The 26,042-nt window shown below is 40.3% G+C and overlaps 1 protein-coding gene across 1 annotated transcript in view; it reads left to right on the top strand.

Moving 5' to 3' along the window:
* LOC149467763 (alpha-1,4-N-acetylglucosaminyltransferase-like) overlaps nucleotides 1–25,169 on the top strand; it is a 35,475-nt gene extending 10,306 nt beyond the window's left edge. Inside the window, exon 2 of the mRNA XM_089671261.1 lies at nucleotides 24,420–25,169. Within this exon, the coding sequence (XP_089527387.1) occupies nucleotides 24,420–25,007 (588 nt within the window). The 3' untranslated portion in view covers nucleotides 25,008–25,169. The remainder of the gene's footprint in view (nucleotides 1–24,419) is intronic.
* The last annotated feature ends 873 nt before the right edge of the window (nucleotides 25,170–26,042 follow it).

Below are 26,042 nucleotides of genomic sequence, written 5' to 3'. Positions count from 1 at the left end.
TCCGGATTGGGACCAAAAGCACAGTTAGACCAAACATAGTATTAAAAGAAGTATATAATCACCTTTTCCAGTTCTCCTGTCACTTTATCAAGATCTCAATAAAGTTGGTCATACACTGATATATTGCGGGCTGAACGGAGAAGAAAAAAATATAACAGATCCCTTCATCCACACTGTACAATGCAGATAAAAGAATGTACAGTGCTATATTCTGCTGGCCGCACTGGTGGCTATCAAAATTTCTGAATAGGAGCTGCATGCAATTGGATGCAGCCTCTTTGGCTGACAATTTTCTATTTGGCTCTCTTGATTTTTCAATTAAAGGATATCTGATAGGAGAGTGTTGACAGGGACATTGCTCAGTGTATGGTTGGCGTAAGACTGTTGCAAATGAAACAATATATACCGCATTTTAGTGTCAAAGATAAATAAAGCTAGACTTTTTTATAAAAAAAACATTATACATGTTTGCCAACTACAACTACCTGTATACAATTATAATAAACATTTCCAAGTTTAATGGCTGTAAATTCCATCTGGATGATTGGGTGAGACAGACTATGAACATCTGTTGTCTTCTCCAAATTCCTCAGGGTACCACCAAGGTTTGATTTACACATACAAATCAAGTCATTTGTTGGATCACATTTTACATTTTAAATGCTATGAATACTTTATGCTCATTGAGGTAAACGCAGTGCATTTTCTAACACCATGGTGTGAACAAAATCTAAGAAAGCTACACTTGAAGACATAGTACAGAACTTAGAACAGCTTTACGGAAGGTTACTTTATTAGCAGAATTGAGATAGATATTCTACACGTGTGAGAAGAGTGGGGGAACTCTGCAATGGTATGTCATTTTTATGCAACAACTGGGTGAAAATTGTGAAATGTTTCAAAGCTTGCATATATAAAAGAGTGAAATACAATTCTCATAAAATTGCTATTCACAGCTTCCCCTGGTCCTTAGGAAGAATGCAAATCAAGATAAACCTCGGTTACTCAGAGGTTAAATATATCTAAATGTAACGTCTTCCAGGTTAGCTAGATAAGATGCTTGTTTTTTTATTTTCTAGATACAGGCTGAGTAGCAGCCTGGGGATGAGTCAGCCTGGGAGTGAGATAGTGAGGTCACCTCAGGACAGGCTGGGAGTCTCTAACAAGTCAAGGCTTCTGGAGCCCTCCCACCATTCCAGAAACATGAGAGCTTTCTGGAATCAGGGGAGAGGAAGGGAAGAGGCCCAGATCTGCATGTTTGAGGGACCTTGGCCAGTCCCCTGGCAGGAGGCTGGGCAAGGCAACCCTCAAAAATCAGAGAGCCTGGGGAATAGTGTGCAGTGTCAGGTGGAATATGGATTGAGGCTGGAGTCAGGAGCCTGGGAGGAGGCCCCAGGGAAAGGAGCCTACCTACAGGTAGGTTACTAGAAAAGAGGATAGCCACTGCCTAAATGGCTCCTGGGGAGGACAACCTGTGTAGTAGGGGAGGAGCCAGCCCAGCGTAAGGTCTGAAGGCAGCCACCAACCCACTAAGCTAACAGGAGAAGATAGTTTGAGAACTCTTACACTTACTAGGCCAGATAAGGGGAGAGAGAGGTCAAATGCAAGAACCAACTAGCTTCTCATCTGGGACTGTTGTGTTGACAGCTTCTGGGCCCCTTGCCCAGGGAATACTCTCAGTGCAACTGGGTGAAGAGGAGGAATCATCCAGGGTCTAAGAAGATACACCGAAGGGGTTTAGTGCTTCTTAAAGAGAGACTGTTGCTAATCTGCATTTTTGTACATAGTTGCTAAGGAGTTGTTCTCAAGTTGTACAGTTCCCTGGGCATCCCATATACCCCTAGATCCTATCCAAGTTTAACCCCTTAATAAAATCACAATTTTGAGAGTCTCCTGAGTTGGAGCACATATATAATAATGGATAGATTAAGGGCAGGTATGCCTGGAGGGAGCTCACCCCTCCTTAAAGGTATATGGATGCACTGGCCACCAGCAATAGCACAATGGCAGTGAAGGTATCCAGTGCGTACCCTCACCAGTTCACCAACAGTACAAAAAAATGGCAACCACAACAACCTATAACTGGCCTTTGCAGCAAGGACATAGAAGGGTGACACATGTCAAAAAACAACAAACAAAAATTCCCAGTGCACTTTCCAGCCAGCCTGCAACAAACCAAAGTGACACTGTCTAACAGTTCACATTAAAACCAGGGGTTTAGCTTGCTCACACTCTAATTTAAGCTAGTCACACACTAATAGATATTTTTCTTTCAGTGCAATACAGAGAAGATGCATGAATCTCCTCCTGAGATCATTGGGGTTGATTTACTAAAACTAGAGAGTGTAAAATCTGGTGTAGCTCTGCATAGAAACCAATCGTCTTCCAGGTCTTACTGTTAAAACTTAACTCAGTAAGCTGTAGTTAGATTGGCTACCATGCACAGCTGCACCAGATTCTGAGTGCTCCAGTTTTAGTTAAGCGTCCCCATTGTATCCTGACAACCAGCACTGGCGATTGTCAGAATATAGTGGATGACTGCAGTTGATAGGCTCTGGTCGCTGTCCGGCCAAGAATTACCTGGCCAGCTTCTTCGATCTTTGGATGTTAGGCAATAGAGAGCTACTTAGACCACCCATGACTCGAAATTTATCTGTTTCACCAGAAACCACCTGTCATTCATTCAGCGTATGGCAAACTTTACTCCCTCCCACAAACAAGAATAAGGATGAGCAACTGTTTTAAACTGTCTTCTTGGTGTGCAACAAAAACATTATTTGAAAAAAAAAAACAAACTATATACAGCAAAGTGACCTTGCATGAGTTAATACTTAGAATTGTATTAGACGCAGAGAATTTCTTTCCTGAAACACACAGCTTTGGACAGCTTTTTATGTCCTTTTCCATCTTTACAAAGTTCCATTACCTTGTTACACAGCACTTTTGACAATTCTTTTCTGATCCCCATGGCTCAGTATCTAGCCTAGTCAGTGCTTCCACGTAAGAGCTAACAAACTCATTGACTATTTATACACTGACACTAATTGCAATTTAAACAGCCACAGATGTGGGACATTAACATCTAATTGGCATTTTACCTCTAATTGGCATTTTAACCCATGTGTGTCACCTTGTGTGTTTGTGTGTCTGTACCAAGGCCATACATTCTAGGGTATATAAACTTTTGATCATGGCCATTTGGGTGATTTCTGTTATCATTGTGATTTTAAAAAGAGCCAAACAACTATTTGATAATAAATGGCTTCATATGATCATCAGCCTTCAATAAAAGAGCATTTTTTGGCATGATCAGTCATATTTTCAAAATCAATGCCAAAGTTTCACAATTTCTGCCAGGGTATGCAAACCTTTGAGCACAACTGTAAATACACAGGTATGGAAGGCAAAAGGTATTTTTAAGTGATACATTGGTAGTGACTAAATAACATATTAGAAATGCATTTTTACTTAGTCATCAAAAAAGCATCACATTAACAATACTTTTTTCCTTCTCTACTTCTGAAAAATGTTAGAAGAGTGAGTAGCCTTCTTGGATATCTAAGGTCAGTGGCCATATTATTTGTCCCTGTAGTATTTATTGGGTACTGAGTTTATGCAATAATTGATGATGATTCAGAGGTGTAGGCCAAGGTTTTTGACATGAAAGCATTTAGAAACACTAATAGAACAAAGTGATAGAAATGAGATGAAAGGGTAAGACAATATAAGGGGACAATCACATAATTTGTGTACACTGTTTAAGGGTCCATGTACACAAGATGTAGGTCAGATAGGAGCTGGACAAGTGTAACCCGTGATTGCAGGAAAGAAAATTGCATCATCGATGGCTAGTTACAATCTACTAGTGTATCTAACATTCCTCTTCCCCAATGCTGCTGTCCAAAGGTGTCTCTTGCTCCTTCATCTAGAGTGGGGGCCCTCTAATACAGGAGTTGTCACTGGCTGGATCACTAGGTGAGAACACGGTAAAAAAGACTAAAAAAGAAAACTGATCCAGCTACCACATCTAAAGATTGGTAAACTGCAATATATTACATTTTTGGTTTGGGGTTTAACCATTTCAATACCGTGCAATTTTACACCTTCCTGCCCAAGCCATTTTTCAGGTTTCAGCGCTCTCACACTTTGAATGACAATTGCGCGGTCATACAACACTGTACCCAAACTAAAATTTTATCATTTTCTTCACACAACTGGAGCTTTCTTTTGGTGGTATTTAATCACCGCTGGGGTTTTTATTTTTTGCTAAATTAACAAAAAAAGACCAAAAAGTTTGAAAAAAAAAACACATTTTTCTTTGTTTCTGTTATAAAAGTTTACAAATAAATAATTGTTCTTCATAAATTTAGGCTGAGATGTATTCTGCTACATGTCTTTGGTGAAAATAACCCAAATTAGGATGTATTATTTAGTTTGTAGGAAAGTTATAGAGTTCACAAACTATGGTATAGATCTGAATATTGATCAATCCTGAAGTACTGACATCCAATCTAATTTCTTGAGGTCCAAGAATGTCAGAATAGTACAGATATCCCCAAATGACCCCTTTTTGCAGAGTAGACAATCTGACGTACTTCATAAGAGGCATGGCGAGTTTTTTGAAGTTGTATTTTTTTTGTCATAATTTTTCGGAAAATGAAAAAATTAAAAAAATTATTTTCACTATTTTTTTTTTACATACTGTCACCAGTGCAGTACAGCATCATCATATAACTGGCATGGTGGTGAACAGCGACACTGACTGGTGACAGTATGAAAAAAAAATATATATATTTTTTTAAATTTTTTTATTATTTTTAATTTTTTATTACATTTTTTTTAAGATTTTTTTTCATATTTTACTATGACCAAAGTAGTACAATGTTACCATAGTAACATTGTACTACTTTGGGGAAGTGATCAGTATTTTTTTTTTTTTTACACAATTTGCTTATAGCAAAGAATTACTTTGCTATAAGCAAGCATTTACCTGAATGAAATCGATTCATTCAGCTTTTTTTTTTTTTGTGCTTAGCTGTGATTTGGTCACAGCTAATCACATGACATGTACATGTGATTAGCTGTGACCATTCACAGCTAGGCACTAGTATACAATGGATGGCATGAATGAAGCCATCCATTGTATACAACTGTCATGTGACCTGCTATGATTGGTCACGGCAGGTCACATGGTACCAGCAAGGGGAGCCAGTACTCGGATCTGTCATCGGCCGTGTCCGAGGTACACGGCCGATGACAGATCGCGCTGCTGCGCCGCTCTGCATTAGCGCAAACTGCACATGTGCTGGAGCACGCCAAATGGCGTGCACCCGGAATGCAGCAACACCTTTGAAGCCGCCAAACGGCCATTGACCGGGCGGCAAATGGTTAATACCACTTTAATGATGGTAAATTAACTTCCCAGCATTCTTCCTAACATTTCATAGTAGAGAAAAACTTCAGTTCTGGCGTTTCCTGAGAAAAACAAGTTAAATATCAGCAGCAACTTTATAAAAATATAAAAGCATTTTTAAGTTAAGCTATGTAAATGAGAACATTAAACAAACATAAAGTAAGCGTTATCCCAGTTTAGCTGTAAAAGTGGAAAAGCACTTAAAAGTGTGATGTTACCCTATGAAAAGAGAAGTTAACGATTCCAAAAAGACAAACATTCACACTCATCTATAATTCCAATGCTGCACCTGTTACCCACTGCCTCTACACAGAGAAATAAGTGATTAACCACCACTGATCACTCAGGTCTCACTCTTCAGTGAGCAGAGAGCCGATGTCTTTCAGTCGCTGGCTCTCTGCTCTGCCCCTCCAATGTTCACTGGAGTACTGAGCTGTGGAGAGGATGGGAGCGGCTGGCTTAGGCTCTCTGCAGCTCAGAGAGGCTGAGCCAGCTGCCTTTCTAGGCATCTGGCTGGATCCCAACATTTGCGCACGAAGCGTGTAACTGCTCTACCTGAGCCACCGATCGCGGCCGTGGGTGTCAATCACCGGGTCCAGGCTGGTGATTACCCATCGGAGCCTGGCGAAACACTGACAGGGAGGACTACTGCAGTGTTTACACTGCAGCTCTCCTCCCTGCCAGTTTGATCACACTGATCCGGATAGCTGAGCACAGCTGTATGGATCAGTGTGTTACTGTGAACACCACACCCCACCGCCCCCTAGTAAAACACTCCCCTCACACAGTTAACCCTTTGATTGCCTCCAAATGTTAACCCCTTCCTCCCCAGTGCCATTAGTACAGTGTCAGTGTTTTGTTTTTTTTTCACTGATCACTGTATTGGTCTCACTGGGGATGTCAGTGACGCAAGTCAGTTCCCCCCCAGTGCCAGAATGTCCGCCATAAGTCGCTGATTGCCGCCATAAGTCACTGATCGCCGTCATAAGTCGCTGATTGCCGCCATTATTAGTATTAAAAAAAAATTCAAATTCCGGTATATACAGGTGAAACTCGAAAAATTAGAATATCGTGCAAAAGTTCATTTATTTCAGCATTTATTTCACCTTTTAGTGCAACTTAAAGGTGAAACTAATATATGAGATAGACTCATTACATGCAAAGCAAGATAGTTCAAGCCCTGATTTGTCATAATTGTGATGATTATGGCTTACAGCTCATGAAAACCCCAAATCCACAATCTCAGAAAATTAGAATATTACATGCAATCAATAAAACAAGGATTGTACATAGAACAATATCGGACCTCTGAAAAGTATAAGCATGCATATGTACTCAGTACTTGGTTTGGGCCCCTTTTGCAGCAATTACTGCCTCAATGAGGCGTGGCATGGAAGCTATCAGCCTGTGGCACTGCTGAGGTGTTATGGAAGACAAGGATGCTTCAATAATCTTTTGCATTGTTCAGTCTCATGTCTGTCATCTTTCTCTTGGCAATGCCCCATAGATTCTCTATGGGGTTCAGGTCAGGCGAGTTTGCTGGCCAATCAAGCACAGTAATCCCACGGTCACTGAACCAGGTTTTGGTACTTTTGGCAGTGTGGGCAGGTGCCAAGTCTGCTGGAAAATGAAGTCAGCATCCCCATAAAGTTCGTCTGCGGAAGGAAGCAGGAAGTGCTCCAAAATCTCCTGGTAGACGCCTGCATTGACCCTGGACTTAATGAAGCACAGTGGACCAACAGCAGCAGATGACATTGCTCCCCAAATCAACACAGACTGTGGAAACTTCACACTGGACTTCAAGCATCTTGAAGTGTGTGCCTCTCCATTCTTCCTCCATACTCTGGGTCCTTGGATTCCAAATGAGATGCAAAAGTTGCTCTCATCAGAAAAAAGGACTTTGGACTACTGAGCAACAGACCAGGTCTGTTTTTCTTTAGAACAGCTAAGACGCTTCTGACATTGTTTGTTGTTCAGGAGCGGCTTGACAAGAGGAATACGACATTTGAAGCCCATGTTTAGGATCCGTCTGTGTGTAGTGGCTCTTGATGCACTGACTCCAGCCTCAGTCCACTCCTTGTGAAAGTCCCCAACACTTTTGAATGGCCTTTTCCTGACAATCCTCTCCAGGCTGTGGTCATCCCTGCTGCTTGTGCACCTTTTTCTTCCACACTTTTCCCTTCCACATAACTTTTTATTAATGTGCTTTGATACAGCACTTTGGGAACATCCAACTTCTATTGCAATTACCTTTTGAGGCTTTCCCTCCTTATGGAGGGTGTCAATGATGGTTTTCTGCACAACTGTCAGGTCAGCAGTTTTTCCCATGATTGTGATTCCTACTGAACCGGACTGAGAGACCATTTAAAGGCTCAGGAACCCATTGCAGGTGTTATGGCTTAATTAGCTGATTAGAGTGGGACACTTTGAGCCGAGAATATTGCACCTTTTCACAATATTCTAATTTTCTGAGATTGTGGATTTGGGGTTTTCTTGAGTTGTAAGCCATAATCATCACAATTATGACAAATCACGGCTTGAACTAACTTGCTTTGCACGTAATGAGTCTATCTCATATATTAGTTTCACCTTTTAAGTTGCATTACAGAAATAAATGAACTTTTGCACAATATTCTAATTTTTCGAGTTTCACCTGTATATATCGCCATTTGTAAATGCTATAACTTTCATGTAAACCAATTAATTTACACGTATTGGGATTTTTTTTTAGCAAAGACATGTCGCAGAATACATTTTGGCCTAAATTAATGATGAAATTCGATTTTTACATTTTTTTACTGGACATGTTTTATAGCAAAAAGTCCAAAATATTGTTTTTTTTCCTCAAAATTGTCGGTCTTTTTTTATAGCGCAAAAAATAAAAAAACGCACAGGCAATCAAATTCCACCAAAAGAAAGCTCAATTCGTGGGAAAAAAAGATGTAAATTTCATTTTGGTGCAGCGTTGCATGACCCCGCAATTGTCAGTTAAAGTAACGCAGTCCCATAACACAAACCTCTTCTGTAACTGCTTCCTGACTGCCCTATAGCAGAAATACTGCTACAGGGCGGCACAGGTGCACAAAATCACATATATACAGTGGGGATCGAAAGTTTGGGCACCCCAGCTAAAAATTTGTATTAATGTGCATAAAGAAGCCAAGGAAAGATGGAAAAATCTCCAAAAGGCATCAAATTACAGATTAGACATTCTTATAATATGTCAACAATAGTTAGATATTATTTCCATCATTTACACTTTTAAAATAATAGAAAACAAAAAAATTGCGTCTGCAAAAGTTTGGGCACCCTGCAGAGTTAATATCTTGTACTGCCCCCTTTGGCAAGTATCACAGCTTGTAAACGCTTTTTGTAGCCAGCCAAGAGTCTTTCAATTCTTGTTTGAGGTATCTTTGCCCATTCTTCCTTACAAAAGTCTTCCAGTTCTTTGAGATTTCCGGGCTGTCTGTCACGCACTGCTCTTTTAAGGTCTATCCATAGATTTTCAATTATGTTGAGGTCATGAGATTGTGAAGGCCATGGCAAAACCTTCAGTTTACGCCTCTTGATGTAATCCCCCGTGGATTTCGAGGTGTGTTTAGGATCATTATCCATTTGTAGAAGCCATCCTCTCTTTAACTTCAGCTTTTTCACAGATGGCATCAAGTTACCATCCAAAATTTGCTGAAATTTTATTGAATCCATTTTTCCTTCTACTCGTGAGATGTTCCCTGTGCCACTGGCTGCAACACAACCCCAAAGCATGATTGATCCAACCCCATGCTTAACAGTTGGACAGAGGCTCTTTTCATTAAATTCTGTGCCCCTTCTTTTCCAAACGTACCTTTGCTCATTCCGGCCAAAAAGTTCAATTTTAGCCTCATCGGTCCACAGAACTTGTTTCCAAAATGCATCAGGCTTGTCTATATGTTCATTTAGAAAGTTCAAACGATGATTTTTGTGGTGAGGACGTAGAAGAGGTTTTCTTCTGATGACTCTTCCATGAAGACCATATTTGTACAAGTATCTCTTTATAGTGGAATAGTGTACCACAACTCCAGTGTCTTCCAGATCTTTCTGGAGGGATCGTGCAGTCAAACGTGGGTTTTGAATTGTTTTTCTCACAATCCTGTGAGCTGTTCTGTCTGATATTTTTCTTGGTCTTCCAGATCTTGCTTTAACTTCCACTGTTCCTGATGACTGCCATCTCTTAATTACATTCCGAACAGAGGATATTGACATCTGAAAACGCTTTGCTATCTTCTTATAGCCTTCTCCAGCTTTGTGAGCGTCAACTATTTTCAGTTTCAGTTTTCTAGACAACTGCTTAGAAGAACCCATGTTGCTGATTGTTGGGGCAAGGTCAGATGAGTCTGGACATTTAAAACCTTTGAGACTGACATCACCTGGTCTTCCCAGACGATGATTGAGAACAATCCATGACACTGGCAGGTCTCAGCTTTGCAAAGGGGGCAGTGCATGCTATAAATTCTGCAGGGTGCCCAAACTTTTGCAGACGCCATTTTTTTGTTTTCTGTTATTTTGAAAGTGTAAATGATGGAAATAAAATCTAACTTTTGTTGACATATTATAAGAATGTCTAATCTGTAATTTGATGCCTTTTGGATATTTTTCCATCTTTCCTTGGCTTCTTTATGCACATTAATACAAATTTTTAGCTGGGGTGCCCAAACTTTCGATCCCCACTGTATATATAGATAAATGATTTGCACTCCCTTGGTTTTCACGCCCCTCCCAGATAGCGTTATATTGCCTGTCAGTACACCAGTAATCACATTTAACCCCTTGATTGCCAGGAACATGCTCATACACAATAAACCTTCATTGCTAGTATAGTGTCTGAATGGATCAATATCTTTGATCAGATCAGCACTATACCAGCATTCACATTAGTATAGTGTCCCCAAAAGTGCAGCGTTAGTGGGATCAGTGCCAGCACCTGCATTTAGCCCCTACACTTACCCCTCTTTCTCCCCCAGCAAGTGCAGTGTCAGTAGATCACGGTCACTCGATACATTGCACACAAAACCGCAGTGTTCGCAGAATCAGGCCTGATCTCTGTTAGCACTTGCCAATAAATTTTGATGACTCTCATATGCAGCAGAGTGCCAGTACTAGTGCCGCTCTATCTTTTGGTGAACTGGTGAGCACCAGCAGCCTAGTACATCCTGGTCTTTCACATACCAGCACTGCAGTATCACTTGGTGATGTGGTGATTCCGATAAGTGCAGTACAAGCTAGTGCGGTGGCGAGCACAAGTATTGTCCCACAACCACCAAGAATTTGCACACAGGTCCGTAGAGCCCCTAGTGTCCTTCTGGATGTGCTTGCAAATTCCTGTTGGCAACCCACAAATTCTGCAGCACCCGTTCTTCCCCCATTCACTGTCCAACCTGAAATTCAGGTGGAAATAGAAAATTTAACTACTCCCCTTGATTTTTTGGAGCTATTTTTCATGGAATATCTGTATGCATTGATTGTGGATCAAAGCATTTTATATGCACAACAATTTATCGCCGCCAACCCAAATTCAAACCTTGCCAGACCATTCACATGGAAACTCATTACGGTTTCAGAATTTACATTTGGGGCCTAACCCTCAATATGGGCATTACTAAAAAAATGAATTGCAGTTGTATTGGTCCACAGACCTGATTCATCATATGCCCGTGTTCTCTGTTGCCATGGCCAGGCATAGATATGAGAGTATAATGTGTTTTATGCATTTCAATAACACACTCTGTTGTCCTTGGGGTGACCCTGAATCTGCTCCACAAAATTCAGCCCCTCGCAAATCATCTTAACCACTTCCAGTCCGGACACTTTTACCCCCTTCCTGTCCAGGGCAATTTTCAGCTTTCAGCGCTATCACACTTTGAATGACAATTGCTAGGTCATGCAACACTGTACCCATATGAATTTTTTACCATTTTTTTTAGACAGATAAAACTTTAGCTTGGTGTTATTTATTCACTGCCGGGATTTTTATTTTTTTTGCTATGTAAATGAAAAAGTCCAAAAATTTAGAAAAAAAGTGTTTTTCTTATAAAATTTTGCAAATAAATAATATTTCATAATAAATCTTGGCCAAGATTTATTCCGTTATCATTTTTGTAAAAAAAATAAATAAGCCAAATTTTTTTTTACATGTTTACTTTTTTTTATATTATTAATTTAATTTTTTTTTACATACTGTCACCCTAGCAGTACAGTGTCACCAAGGTGACACTGTACTACTTTTGGGGGGTGAGGAAGATTTTTTTTTTTACACTGATTGCTTTTAAACCCATATAGGATGTAAAAGCAATCATTTCTCTTTCTCTCTATCTGCATTCTTGTAGCCATTGAGAACTACTGAGTGAGCTGTGATTGGTCACAGCTTGTCACATGGTACAAGGCTGTTGTGAATAGCCTTGTACCATGTGACCTCTGTGATCATTCACAGATTTCACACGTAGTAAGCAATAATGTCACAAGTGACATCTTGCTTACTACTTTGCATGTGATCACTGATTGGCCAATCAGTGATCACATGATCGGGACCTTGTACAGAGGTCCCGTCCGATGATTGGTGTTTCACTGTGTCCGGAGGACAAAGCGGGCATCAGACCGCAGTGCTCCGTGCTCCCGGGGAGCGTGCACAAGCTGGATGCGGAGAGGCAGTTTATAAATGGCCACCCGACCCTGCAGTGCCATATATACAACGGCCGGTCTGGAAGTGGTTAACCAAAAATTTGCAGATGTCTATACTCCCCAGCAAAAAATCTGCGTTGATGAGTCACTCATTAATTTTTTTGGCCACCTTGCATTCAAACAATTTCTCCTCAGCAAGTGTGCCAGATTTGGGGTCAAGATATATAAGACCTGTGAGAGGCAACAAGCTATACATAAATTTATGAGGGAAAAGATGGAGCCCTCCGGATGCCCAGACTACATGTGGAGTAGTGGCAAGATAGTTTAGGACTTGGTGTCATCCTTTTTCCATATGGGGTACCACTTATACGTGGACAATTTTTATTCAAGCGTGCCACTATTTAGACATTTGTACAATCTTGGAACTGGCGCATGTGGCACCGTGTGACCTAATGTGTGCCCACCATTAGAAGTGGATGGATGCAGGGCATTATATTCTAATGGTGAGCATACCACACACTTTTTCTGGCAAATATTTCTTCTCTTTTTTTCATTCAGTCCACAGGCTGCATACAAAAAAAAAAAAAGAACATAGCATATATACCCAACAAGGATCAGCGACAAACTGGTACATTCCTGGACTTTGAATGGTTATACCAGCATGATGCCTACTGCTGCAGGCATCATCCTGATATCATTTTTTTCAGCTGGCGATCAGCTTTCATGTAAAAGCAATCCTAGTGGCTAATTAGCTGCAGAATTGCTTTTACAAACAGTGGGAGATGATGCCGCCCCCCTTCCCCGCTGCCTTCCACGGCCTTCACGGGCAGTCCCGTGCAATCGGGGGAACCTGAGAATGCAGCCTGTGTTTCTGCCAACTGAACATAGAGCTGATTGGAGACGAGAATGGTGCCAATCATCTCTATAGTCTAAGAAATTGGAAGCTACGAGCATTTCATCACTTCAGTTTCGCAGGATATAAACAGCGCCATTTGTAAATTGTGAAAGCATCTGATCACACTGATCTTGGTTTGATTAGATAATGTAAGGGCAGAGGAGATATGTACAGTCTGATAGACCCCAGATTTCTCAAAAAAGCAGGATATAAACAGCGCCATTTGTAAATTGGGAAAGCATCTGATCACACCGATCTTGGTTTGATTAGATAATGTAAGGGCAGAGGAGATATGTACAGTCTGATAGACCCCAGATTTCTCAAAAAAGAAAATATTACAATGTCCATTGAAGTTATAGGGTACATTTGCATTCCCTCTGATAGCATAAAATAACTTTGAAAAAAACCCTCGCGCCCCCCCCCCCCCCCCCCGCGTGCACACCTGTGTGTGCGAACGTTGACCCTGTGCCGATATTTAAACAGCGGTTGCACCATGCATGTGAGGTATCGCTGTGAACGTCAGATCAAGGGCAGTAATTCTAACACTAGACCTCCTCTGCAAATATAAAATGGTAGCTTGTAAAGGCTTTTAAAATGTTGCCTATGGATATTAAAAATGTATGCATTATGTCGCCATTGCATGGGGCATGCGCAATTTTAAAGCATGTCATGTTTGGTATCTATTTACTCGACATATCATCATCTTTTATACTTTATCAAATAATTTCCCAATATATTGTGTTTTTGTGCATTCAAAGTAAAAAAAGTGTATTTTTTTTTTAATTTGCATTTGAGATAAAAAATTGCAGCACCCACCAATTTATTCACTAGGTTGTCTTTAAAAAAATATATAATATTTGGGGGATTAAAATAATTTCCTAGCAAAAAATACAGAATTTTTTCATGTGAACAAAAAGTGTCAGAAAAGGCTTGATCTTCCGGTGGTTAGAAGAGTGAGGGATGTGTGGCATAAACTTCTAATGTTGGGCATAAAATGCCCCCACCCCCCAAAATGACCCCTTTTTGGAAAATAGACACGCCAAATTATTTGCTGAGAGGCATGTTGCATCAATAGATGAATTTATTTTTTTACCACGAGTTTTTGGAAAATGCCAAAAAACATTTTTTTTTTTTAAACAAAATTGTCACTTAAATGATTTACTGCTCACACATGCCATGGCTATATGTGGAATTACTCCCCAAAATACATTCTGCTACTTCTCCCACGTATGGGGGTACCACATGTGAGACGTTTCGGCAGTCTAGCCAAGTACAGGACCCCAAAATCCAATAAGCACCTTCAGGATTTTAAAGGGCTTTATCAATCCATTTCTGGAGTTCCTTTTTATTAGTTTTGCACTTTTGATGGTTTTTATTATACGTTTTGCATTTTGTATTTTTGTGGGGGGGGGGTTTTTTGGTCAACTTGGGTAGATTAACCTCTTCAATACCGGGCACCTTTACTCCCTTCTTGCCCAGGCCAAATTTCAGCTTTCAGTGCTGTCGCACTTTGAATGACAATTGCACGGTCATGCAACACTGTACCCATATGAAATTTTTTTTCTTTTTTTCACAAAAATAGAGCTTTCTTTTGGTGGTATTTAATCACTGCTGAGTTTTTATTTTTTGCTAAATAAAACAAAAAGAAAACTGAAACTTTTAAAAAAAACGCACTTTTCTTCGTTTCTGTTATAAAATTTAGCAAATAAATAACATTTCTTCATAATACATGACAAATATGATGTGAGACATTTTGGCAGTCTAGCTAAGTACAGGACCCCAAAATCCAATAAGCACCTTCAGGCTTTTAAAGGGCTTTATTTCCTCATTACACTTCCTGACTACCTATCATAGTTTCGGAGGCCCTGAAATGCCAGGATAGCACCAACCCCCCCCCCCCCCAAATGACCCCTTTTTGGAAAGTAGACACTCCAAAGAATTTGATAAGAAGCATGGTGAGTATTTTGCAGAATAAATCTTGGCCAAGATTTATTATGAAATATTATTTATTTGCAAAATTTTATAAGAAAAACACTTTTTTCAAAATTTTTGGACGTTTTCATTTACATAGCAAAAAAAATAAAAATCCCAGCAGTGAATAAATACCACCAAAATAAAGTTTTATCTGTCTCAAAAAAATGGTAAAAAATTCATATGGGTACAGTGTTGCATGACTGAGCAATTGTCATTCAAAGTGTGATAGCGCTGAAAGCTGAAAATTGCCGTGGTCAGGAAGGGGGTAAAAGTGTCCGGACTGGAAGTGGTTAAAACAGAGAACCTAGAAAAGAGAATTATACCCATGTGGGGTTGTTTTGTTTTCTAATTTTAAGGATCACCCTACTGTCTGACTTTTCAGATAAATGGGAGTATTAATGGGACAGGAGTAGGCAGAGTAATCTGCAGCACTGTGTTTTGCACAGATTAAATTAAAGTCCCAGTATGCCACAGTACATTGATATAGGAAAGGCTTTAATTTAATTGTTGGGGACCGCACTGTGGAGGATTACTCTACCTGCACCCAAAAGGCATTAAATAGTCCCCTGCTGTATTGGCGGGGTTGGGCCTGGTACAGGAAGGCTGACACTACCCCCTTGTACTATATATACTGTATATACACTCTACATTCAAATGAGTTCTTGGCTTGCCCTCAAGGAGTTTACTTTTACTTTCTAAAGTCCCTATCATACTTACATACATACACACACACACGTGCACACATATATACACACACACTCATCATACTGAAGTCTCACTATTGTAACTACCTCCTATGAAACCATCCAGTGAACACTCATACATTTCTTGCATTCCTCAATGACAACTTTCCCAATTTCCTCCACTTGGTGACAATTACAATATGAATCTTGTTCAAACTTATAATTCTAACCCTTATAGGTTTGTGCAACACCAATATGTGCCAGACTTCCTCTTCGTGATCACCAACTCTAAATATTCAGTAGAGAAGATGGGACTTTCAGGGTACATGGACATGAATGCCAAACATTAAAAAGTTATCTAATTTTTATTTCGCATGTTTGTAAAAAACACAAGAAAGGAAAAAAATACAGAAATATAAAAACAATTTCAGTTCTAAGAATACCAACTGAGATTCAAACTTGGTTAGGTAAATGTAGTTACTCCCTACATGTTTCTCCCTCATGGGCTTCTTCAGGGAATAATTTTTGTGGAAATTTCTACTGCCAAGGCAGTCTAAAGGTATATCAAAGGAAAATTAATTGTTCAATTACCAAACAACTTTAATATATCCAATACAAGGTATTTAATCAATTTTATATATATATATATAAGACTCAATGGCTCACCGTGGATGTGAAAGCTCACGAAGATAGGAGAAACTGACCTAAAATAGATCTTAATTGGCCTACACGTCCAAATCAGTTGTAGAGGATATAATGGGCATCAAATATCATCTAGGCATAATGGGAAAGACAAAAAAAAAGATTAATTATATTTAACGGAAGATATGAAGAGATCATAATTCAATAGGTTGAGGTAAACTTTGGGCAATTTTACCTGTTAAATGCTTTAGAAGGATATATAGGTTTAACCTAACAAAGATCTATTTGACCTATACGTTCACAACCATAGGAGAGGAAACAATGGACATCAAACATCCATCTAGACAAAATAGGATAGACAAAGATCAGAAACTAATTTAATTTAAAAAAAGAAATCAAGAAATGTTAATGAAAATGAACTTAGTCAATTTTACTTGTTGAAAATTGCAGAGAAATATAAAAGTATATTCTGTCTAAAGGTCTAATTGGCCTATAATGTCCAAAAAAGGTTGAAGAATATAATGGCCATCAAATATCCGTCTAAGCGTAACGGGATAAGGTTAGAAAATATAATGGGCATCATATATCCATCTAGGTATAAACATAGGGGGATCAAAAGATTAATTTAATTCCAAAACAGAGTATAAGGAAAGGGTTATAAGTTAATGAAGGGTTAAAGTTAAATCAATGGATTTTACCTGTTAAAATATTGCAATTCAAGTAAAATGTGGGGAGAAAAGATTTTAATTGAAGATCAATTTCCAATTCCACCACTAGGTGTCAGCAAAGGACAACAACCAGACAATATTAGCTGAAAAAATAATCACTACTGTAAGAATGCAATATAAAGCAGGCCCTCAGGTGACAGAGAAGTCACTATTTAAGTGTTCTTGTATGGCAAGACCACTTACTGTTATCTCACATATATATTCTTATTATTATAGCCAAAATTACCACCCTAACTCCTCCCACAGTTTTTACACTACATAGACAGTAATATACCGAAACATGCGGATTGTTCCCGATTGGTGTACTATTATTTTGTGGAACGTTTCACAAAATATCGGCGTTTTTGTGGTGAAATTGGTCCCATAGGAATGAATGGCGGAATGTTCAAAACTAGAGTGGGAGCTGACAAAAGCTTGAGTGTGAGCTGAAAAATCAGGACATGATTTCTAAACTGCCACCACTCCCTCATTTTCAAGCCCACCTACACAAATCTTATATCAAAACGTTCAGATATCCCTGCTGGCACTAAAAATGTCCAAGGCTAAGTCATAGTCCTGATAGTTTTCACAATATGACCATTTGTTTGCAACTCACGCCGCCCATTGACATTCATTGAAACTCCACTGTAGCCACCTCAAATTTGAAGGGCAATTTCTAAACTGCGACTGTGCCTTCATGTTTAATATTTCAGAGATATACTATGCATCGAAATGTAGTTCTGGGTCTTGTGATTCTCACAATATAAAGCTCTTCGGTGTAGGATTTATAGTTTTTAAACTACAACCGTTTGAAGATGGCAACCGCCAGTGAAGTGAACAAGTTGGAGCAGTTTGTTTTTAACCGCTCTTCTCTGCCCTTGCTGTAGAGTGAGTTGCCATAGGAGCCCAGGTGTGTGAGCAGGCAGCAGAGTGACGAAAGCTAGAGTGTGAGTTGTAGACTACTGGTGGAGTCAAGAACACTTCGCACAATTTCCGCAGAAATTATAGATTTTCTAGTTTTTTTAAGCCCTCCCATTAAATAGATCAATCTAAATACCTTTGTTCAGATCCAAAACAGCCTCCAAGATACTCAGTGTGCACTGCTGATTAACAGAAAGACCATTTTTTAATTTCCTGCCCTCTTTTATATCCTCCACGCCGGCCGACATATGACATCATCGGCCGGGTGCGGACGTCTGAGGTACAACTGCGCATGTGCAAAGGCTCTACTGCACATGTGTGAGCCAGTATTATATTACTACAATGAAAGACTGACAGGACATGACTCATTAAGGGAGGGAACAAAACTGGTGGAATTTCAGCAAAGCTGGATTGGATAACCACTTGCCCTCCTGAGGATTTACCCCCCTTCCTGACCAGGCCTTTTTTTGCTGTTTGGCGCTGCACTAATTCAACTGATAATTGCGCGGTCATGCAATGCTGTATCCAAACGAAATTTATGTCCTTTTTTTTCACACAAATAGAGCTTTCTTTTGGTGGTATTTGATCACCTGTGCGCTTTTTATTTTTTTGCGCTATAAACAAAATAAACACGAAAATTTTGAAAAAAACTGTATATTTTAATTTTGGCTATAAAAAATATATAGTAAACTCAAAGTTAGTCATAAATTTAGGCCAAAATGTATTCTGCTACATGTCTTTGGTAAAAAAAATCCCAATAAGTGTATATCGATTGCTTTGTGTGAAAGTCATAGCGTCTACAAACTATGGTATAGATCAGGGGTCCTCAAACTTTTTAAACGGGGCCAGTTCACTGTCCTTCAGACCATTAGAAGGCCGGACTATAATTTAAAAAAAAAACAAAACAATGAACTAATGTGGACATAGTACAGGAGATGACCAGAGACTGCGGACACAGTACAGGGGATGACCAGAGACTGCGGACACAGTACAGGAGATGACCAGAGACTGCGGACACAGTACAGGAGATGACCAGAGACTGCAGACACTGTACAGGAGATGACCAGAGACTGCAGACACAGTACAGGGGATGACCAGAGACTGCGGACACAGTACAGGGGATGACCAGAGACTGCGGACACAGTACAGGAGATGACCAGAGACTGCGGACACAGTACAGGAGATGACCAGAGACTGCGGACACAGTACAGGAGATGACCAGAGACTGCGGACACAGTACAGGAGATGGACCAGAGACTGCGGACACAGTACAGGAGATGATCAGAGACTGCGGACACAGTACAGGAGATGGCCAGAGACTGCGGACACAGTACAGGGGATGACCAGAGACTGCGGACACAGTGCAGGGGATGACCAGAGACTGCGGACACAGTACAGGGGATGACCAGAGACTGCGGACACAGTACAGGGGATGACCAGAGACTGCGGACACAGTACAGAGATGACCAGAGACTGCGGACACTGTACAGGAGATGACCAGAGACTGCGGACACAGTACAGGGGATGACCAGAGACTGCGGACACAGTACAGGAGATGACCAGAGACTGCGGACACTGTACAGGAGATGACCAGAGACTGCGGACACAGTACAGGGGATGAACAGAGACTGCAGACACAGTACAGGAGATGACCGGAGACTGCGGACACAGTACAGGAGATGACCAGAGACTGCGGACACAGTACAGGAGATGACCAGAGACTGCGGACACAGTACAGGAGATGACCAGAGACTGCGGACACAGTACAGGAGATGACCAGAGACTGCGGACACAGTACAGGAGATGACCAGAGACTGCGGACATAGTATAAGAGATAACCAGAGACTGCGGACACTGTCCGCAGTCTCTGATCATCTCCTGTACTGTGTCCGCAGTCTCTGGTCATCTCCTGTACTATGTCTGCAGTCTCTGGTCATATCCTGTACTCAGTACAGGGGATGACCAGAGGCTGCGGACATACAACAGCGGCAGGAATACTAGGCCGGCTGCTCCATAAGACGCACAGACATTTCCCCCCAAGTGTGTCTTATGGAGGGAAATAGTGCCCCATCATTGGTGTCAGTGGGAAGAAACGTGCCCCATCATTAGTGTCAGTGGGGGGAGGAATAGTGCCCCATTGTTGGTGTCAGTGGGGGGAGGAATAGTGCCCCGTCATTGGTGTCAGTGGGGGAAGGGGATAGTGTCCCAACATTGGTGTCAGCAGGAGGAATAGTGTCCCATCATTGGTGTCAGTGGGAGGAATAGTGTCCCATCATTGGTGTCAGTGGGAGGAATAGTACGTCACTGGTGTCAGTGGGGGGAATAGTGCACCGTCATTGGTGTCAGTGCGGGGGGAAATAGTGTCCCAACATTGGTGTCAGTGGGAGGAATTGTACCCCATCATTGGTGTCAGTGGGGAAAGGAATAGCGTTCAATCGTTGGTGTTAGTGGAGGAAGGAATAGTGCCCCATCGTTGCTGTCAGTGGGGGGGGATTAGTGCCCCATCATTGGTGTCAGTGGGGGGGGAGGAATAGTGCCCCATCTTTGGTGTCAGTGGGGGGGAGGAATAGTGCCCCATCATTGGTGTCAGTGGGGGGAGGAACAGTGTTCCATCATTGGTGTCAGTGGGAGGAATAATGCCCCATCATTAGTATCAGTGACACCAATGATGGGGCACTATTCCTCCCACTGTTACTTAACTTGCTGACCCCTGTTCCAGCATGGTGCTGCTGCAGCCAGCATACCTGGTTGAGGCAGCACCATCTGCACGGCACACTTACCTGTCAGCTGTCCTTCACTCCGGCCTCTCCCGCACTCGCTCAGCTCCGCCTCCTTGATGGTGATTGGCTGCCTGTGTGCCTTTCCTGAGCTACAGTTCTGGCGCCCAATCACCGGTGAGGAGGCGGAGCCGAGCGGCAGGAGTGAGGGAGTGGCCGGAGTGAATGAAGGAGCAGCGCTTCCTGGACTGGATCATCGCGGGACTGGTACCAGAGCCAAGTAAGATATAGCAACCCCTGCCCGCCCCTGTACTTAGTTTAGTGTCCCTTCCTCGTGGCAAATACACCCCTTCCGGCGGGCCGGATAAATGGCCTCAGCGAGCTGCATGTGGCCCGCGGGCCATAGTTTGAGGACCCCTGGTATAGATACTGCAATTTATGCCATTTTTTGCTATACAGCTCTGCATTAGTTTAACTGACAATTGTGCGGTCATGCAATGCTATACATAAATTAAATTTATGTCTTTTTTTCCCCAGAAATAGAGCTTTCTTTTGGTGGTATTTGATCACCTGTGCGCTTTTTATTTTTTGCGCTATAATCAAAAATCACCAAAATTTTGAAAAAAAAACGTTATTTTCTACTTTCGGCTATAAAAAATATATCGTAAACTCAAAGTTAGTCATAAATTTAAGCCAAAATGTATTCTGCTACATGTTTTTGGTAATAAAAATCCCAATAAATGTATATTGATTGCTTTGTGTGAAAGTTATAGTGTCTACAAACTATGGTATAGATACTGTAATTTATTCCATTTTTTGCTATACAGCGCTGCACTAGTTTAACTGACAATTGCGCGGTCATGCCAAGCTGCACCCAAACAAAATTTATGTCCTTTCTTTCACACAAATAGAGCTTTCTTTCAGTGGTATTTGATCACCTGCTTGAACCGCTACAAAAAATTTACTGACAAGTGCTAACAGAGATCAGGCCTGATTCTGTGAACACTGCGGTTTTGTGTGTAATGTATCAAGTGACAGTTATCTACTGACACTGCACTTGCTGGGGGAGAAGGGGGGGGCGTAGGGGCTAATCGCAGGTGCTGGCAGGTGTCGGGGCTGATCCCGCTAACGCTACGTTTTTGGGGATACTATAGTAATGTGAACGCTGGTATAGCGCAGATCTGATCAAAGATATTGATCAAATCAGACACTATACTAGCAATGGAGGTTTAGCGTGCAAGTGAGCGTGTTCCTGGCAATCAAGGGGTCAAATGTGATTATTTGTGTACTAGTGGCAATCTGACACAATCTGGGAGGGGCGCAAACTGACGCTAACACTATCGGAAGTCGCTAGTGACACTAATACAGTGATGAGTAAAACTCTGTTCACTGTAATCAATAACACTGGTGACAGGGCAGTGAAGGGGTTAACTGGGGGGTGATGAAGGGGTTAAATGGGATTACTGGTGTACTAGCGGGCAAACTGGCGCTATCTGGGAGGGGCGCTGATACTATCAGAAATTGCCAGCGACACTAATACAGTGATCAGTAAAAATCTGTTCACTGTAATAAATGACACTGGTGACAGGGCAGTGAAGGGCTTAACTGGGGGGGGGGGGGCGATCAGGGGTTAAATGTGTCCTAGGTGTGTTCTAACTGTAAGTGTAGTGCTTAGTACTCACAATTCTTCTGTCTTCTTCTCTGTCTGGAACGGAATGTGCTCAGGCAGAGAAGAATGACATCATATCCTGTCCTGTGTAACTGTCAACACAGGACAGGATAGGACAGGAACCGATCACGGTTCAAAACGATTAAAAACGTGGTTTTGCGCAGCCCTGCCACCATTTTAATACAGTGGCTGGGCTGCAACAGGTTAAACCAGATCCCAATTCTACTGCCATCTTGTGGCTAAAAAGAAAAATTACGGCCAAAAGAAGTTTTATAAAGAATTAGTCAACAAAAACATGAATAACTAAATAAAAAATGAAAATCAAAATTAAGCAAATTGGAGATTGGTCAAGACAAAACAGTCTTTTGCTCTATTGCACCCTAAGTACTGGAATCAAAAATGCTCAAAAATAAAAAATAAAATGGCACCAACTCTATCGATCAAAAAATAAAAAAATTAACCAGAAGGTGCATTCTATATCTCCTGCGTTTAAGTACGTAATAATAAATTCCAGGTTGGATAAAGGTTCTTCTAAGTTAAATATATTATATCTCAAACTATTTGGAGCCTTGTAGAAATTGCGGCTGTATATAAAGGCGAGTCAACCAAGTTGTGGAAGGGTGACTACGCCCTGGACGTCCGTACAACTGCCAAAAGGACGTTAAGCTCTAATAGGATATATTAGTCATTTACAATTCACATCCAGAAAAGTCATGGGGGTCCACATCTTAAGAATCAAGAAAAATTACCATATTCAAATTTTAAACAAAAAATCATTCTAATAAGAATATAAACAAATACCAACACTGATTGTAGTACCAAGTTATACATACAAATTACATAAATAAATAAACTGTTATGACTGTAATTGAAAAAAACAACAACATTTGAATGATTATCTAATCTCTGTATGGGAGAAGGGGAGGCAGGACAGGGCCAAAAAGTGTATTATAAAAAAGGTTTAAAACTCAAGGATTCATTCAAGCCTAGGTATTGAGTAGCATTAGGCCTATAGAGCCATCGTGTCCCGAGTTGGAGAAGTATTTGGTTATAATTCCCACCTTGTACATGTGGGGGAATATGTTCAAGGGCCATGAATTTAATCATTCCTAGATCAAAGTCATGGTATAGAACTACATGTCTACTTATAGGAGTTTCCATCTTATGATTTTTAATGAGGGAAACGTGAGCTCTTATTCGTTCAAAAAAGTGACGTTTTGTTTTGCCCACATAGAAACAGGCACAGAGGCATTTCATCAGATAAACTATAGCTGGTGTTTGACAGGTAATTCTGTATTTAATTCAGTGGACTGAACCATCTGGGAGATGAACTTCCCCACAATTTGGCATAAGGCTGCAAAAATTACATTTATGGCAGGAAAAGGAATCGGTATTACTGGTAGGATTAGGTAGACTTGGACTGTAATGACTCCGAACTAACTTATCTTTTACAGAATGCGCTCGTTTATATGTAACCATGGGGTTTAGAGATATATATTTACTTGCTGTCGTGTCAGCCAACAAAAGAGGTCAATATTTCTGGAGAATTTTATTTATCTGTGAATGCTGTTTGGTATAAGTAGTAATAAGCCTTACCCTAGAATCGTCTTTCATTTTTGATCTTCCAAACAGTAGGGAGCGTCTCTCCTGTTAATGAACTTTATTAAAGGTTTTCTTTAAACAAGAATGGCTATATCCTCTTTTCCGTAACCGGGTATAAAGATTAGCTTCTTGAATAATATCACCAACTCTACCTAGTCTGCCTAGGAACACCTCATGTGCACCCTCTTTCTTTAGAACTCCCTTTATCATATAAACTGCTGCACCCAGACCATTCAAACTGTTTGATGTGCCTTAAAAGCAGAATTAAAGGTTAACAAAATATAGTAGGTTTTTTTTTAACACTGCACACTGCAGTGAACTTTTTCTGTACAGTGCCAAGTGTAAGAGCCAGGTACTAGTACGTTATATCTGTCATCAACGTTCAGCATTCGTAATGTAACATTCCTATTATACACACAGGTGGCAAAACATTTGATCACAACTAAACAGTGCAAAGTTAAATTTTGCTATATATTTAAAATACTGGAATTCTGTTATTTTTTTTTTTATTATTTCTAACTGGCTCTCAATTTTATTTGCAGGTTGATCCAGCAAAAGAAATATACTGGGCCCATGTCAGTTCTGATGCCTGCAGGTTAGCATTACTTTGGAAACATGGTGGAATTTACATGGACACTGATTTCATATCACTTCGACCCATACCACATCACAGCTTTCTGGCTGCAGAGTCAAAGCAGTATTCTAGCAATGCTGTTTTAGGTTTCTCTTCCCACCATGAGTTCACCTGGAAATGTATGGAAGACTTTGTTAAAAATTATCGTGGTGACATATGGGGCTACCAAGGGCCATTTTTGTTTACTCGTATTCGAAATCAGTTTTGTAATATGGCTTTCTTTAATGGAAAAGAGGATTTTATGTGTGGCAATATCACTATCTTGAGCCCTGAACATTTTTATCCTATTGGACCCGGATCATTCAATCGGTACTATGAAGTTTGGGACAAGGAACCGACCTTTGACATTTGTTATGCTCTGCATCTCTGGAATTATGCAAATCGAGGGGATCATAGGACAATAGTCCCTGGAAGTAACACACTGGTGGAGCATCTATACCAAAAGAATTGCCCTTCAGTTTATACTGAATTAGTTAGAAAAAAGACCCCTGTATAAAGAGAAATTACTGTCTTTTTATGTATTAGAGATATAAAAAAAATTTATATCACAGAGACAACTTAGTTTTTCAATCAGGCTTTGGGACGTACATAAGTGGCCTACACCATGACCAACTTTGGTCAGAGTTGCACAGTTTGTTTTTATGTACAGACACTGCTTGCCCACTTAAGCAGTTTTTTGGTAAAAGTGAACTATGCCTTTAAGGTTTTGGTTTTTAATCAAAAATTGTTGATTGTGATTTTTTTTTAGGGTTGCACCAATACGGATACTGGTATTGGTATCGGTGCCGATACTAAGCATTTAACAAAATAATAAAACTTTTTCCCTAAAACAAATAAATAACAATAAAATAAACAAAAAGATAAAATAAAACCCACATAAAAATATAAAACCATAAAAAATTGTCCCAAATATCCAAAATTCAAAAAATACAAAAATAATAAATAATCCAAAAAAATAATAATCCAGAAAAATAATAATCTAAAAAAATAATCCCCACAGGTGTAAATAATACTTTTCTTTCTTCTTTCATCAAACACTCCTTCTCAATATCAGCAAATCCTGATGACAGTACACCTCAAAAAGAAAAAACTTGACATAGTGTCATACCTTTTATATAATACAACACACCTGCCACGCAGCATGCAAAATCCTTTATAAATGTGTATACTCTATACAGGAGTATCTATACACATGCAAATATTCTATAGTGAATATAGATATAAGTGAAACACACTCATATAAAAAAGTGTCAAAAACACCATGTGTAAAAACAACTCCCAATTAACACTGCAAGTGTGTATCTCAGTGATCCCCTGAACCCAAAACAACACTCTTCAACTCATATGCTGATGGGTAATTACCCTATATCAAAAACATCAAGGCAGGACACCACTCTGGGTTAATTTCTCCTCAAACTGATTTTATCCAATGCTAGGGTTTTTCTTCCATTCTCAAGAAAATCCACAGTCACAGATAGTCTATAACATATCCTCCTTTATTAGTAACTCACATAGAATCTGGGTGAAAACA

The sequence above is a fragment of the Staurois parvus genome, unplaced genomic scaffold (genome assembly GCF_062004578.1).
Source record: "Staurois parvus isolate SC_StPar_1 unplaced genomic scaffold, SC_StPar_1.0 ptg000102l, whole genome shotgun sequence".
Taxonomy (NCBI): domain Eukaryota; kingdom Metazoa; phylum Chordata; class Amphibia; order Anura; family Ranidae; genus Staurois; species Staurois parvus.
This window is presented reverse-complemented; position numbering and strand designations above follow the sequence as displayed.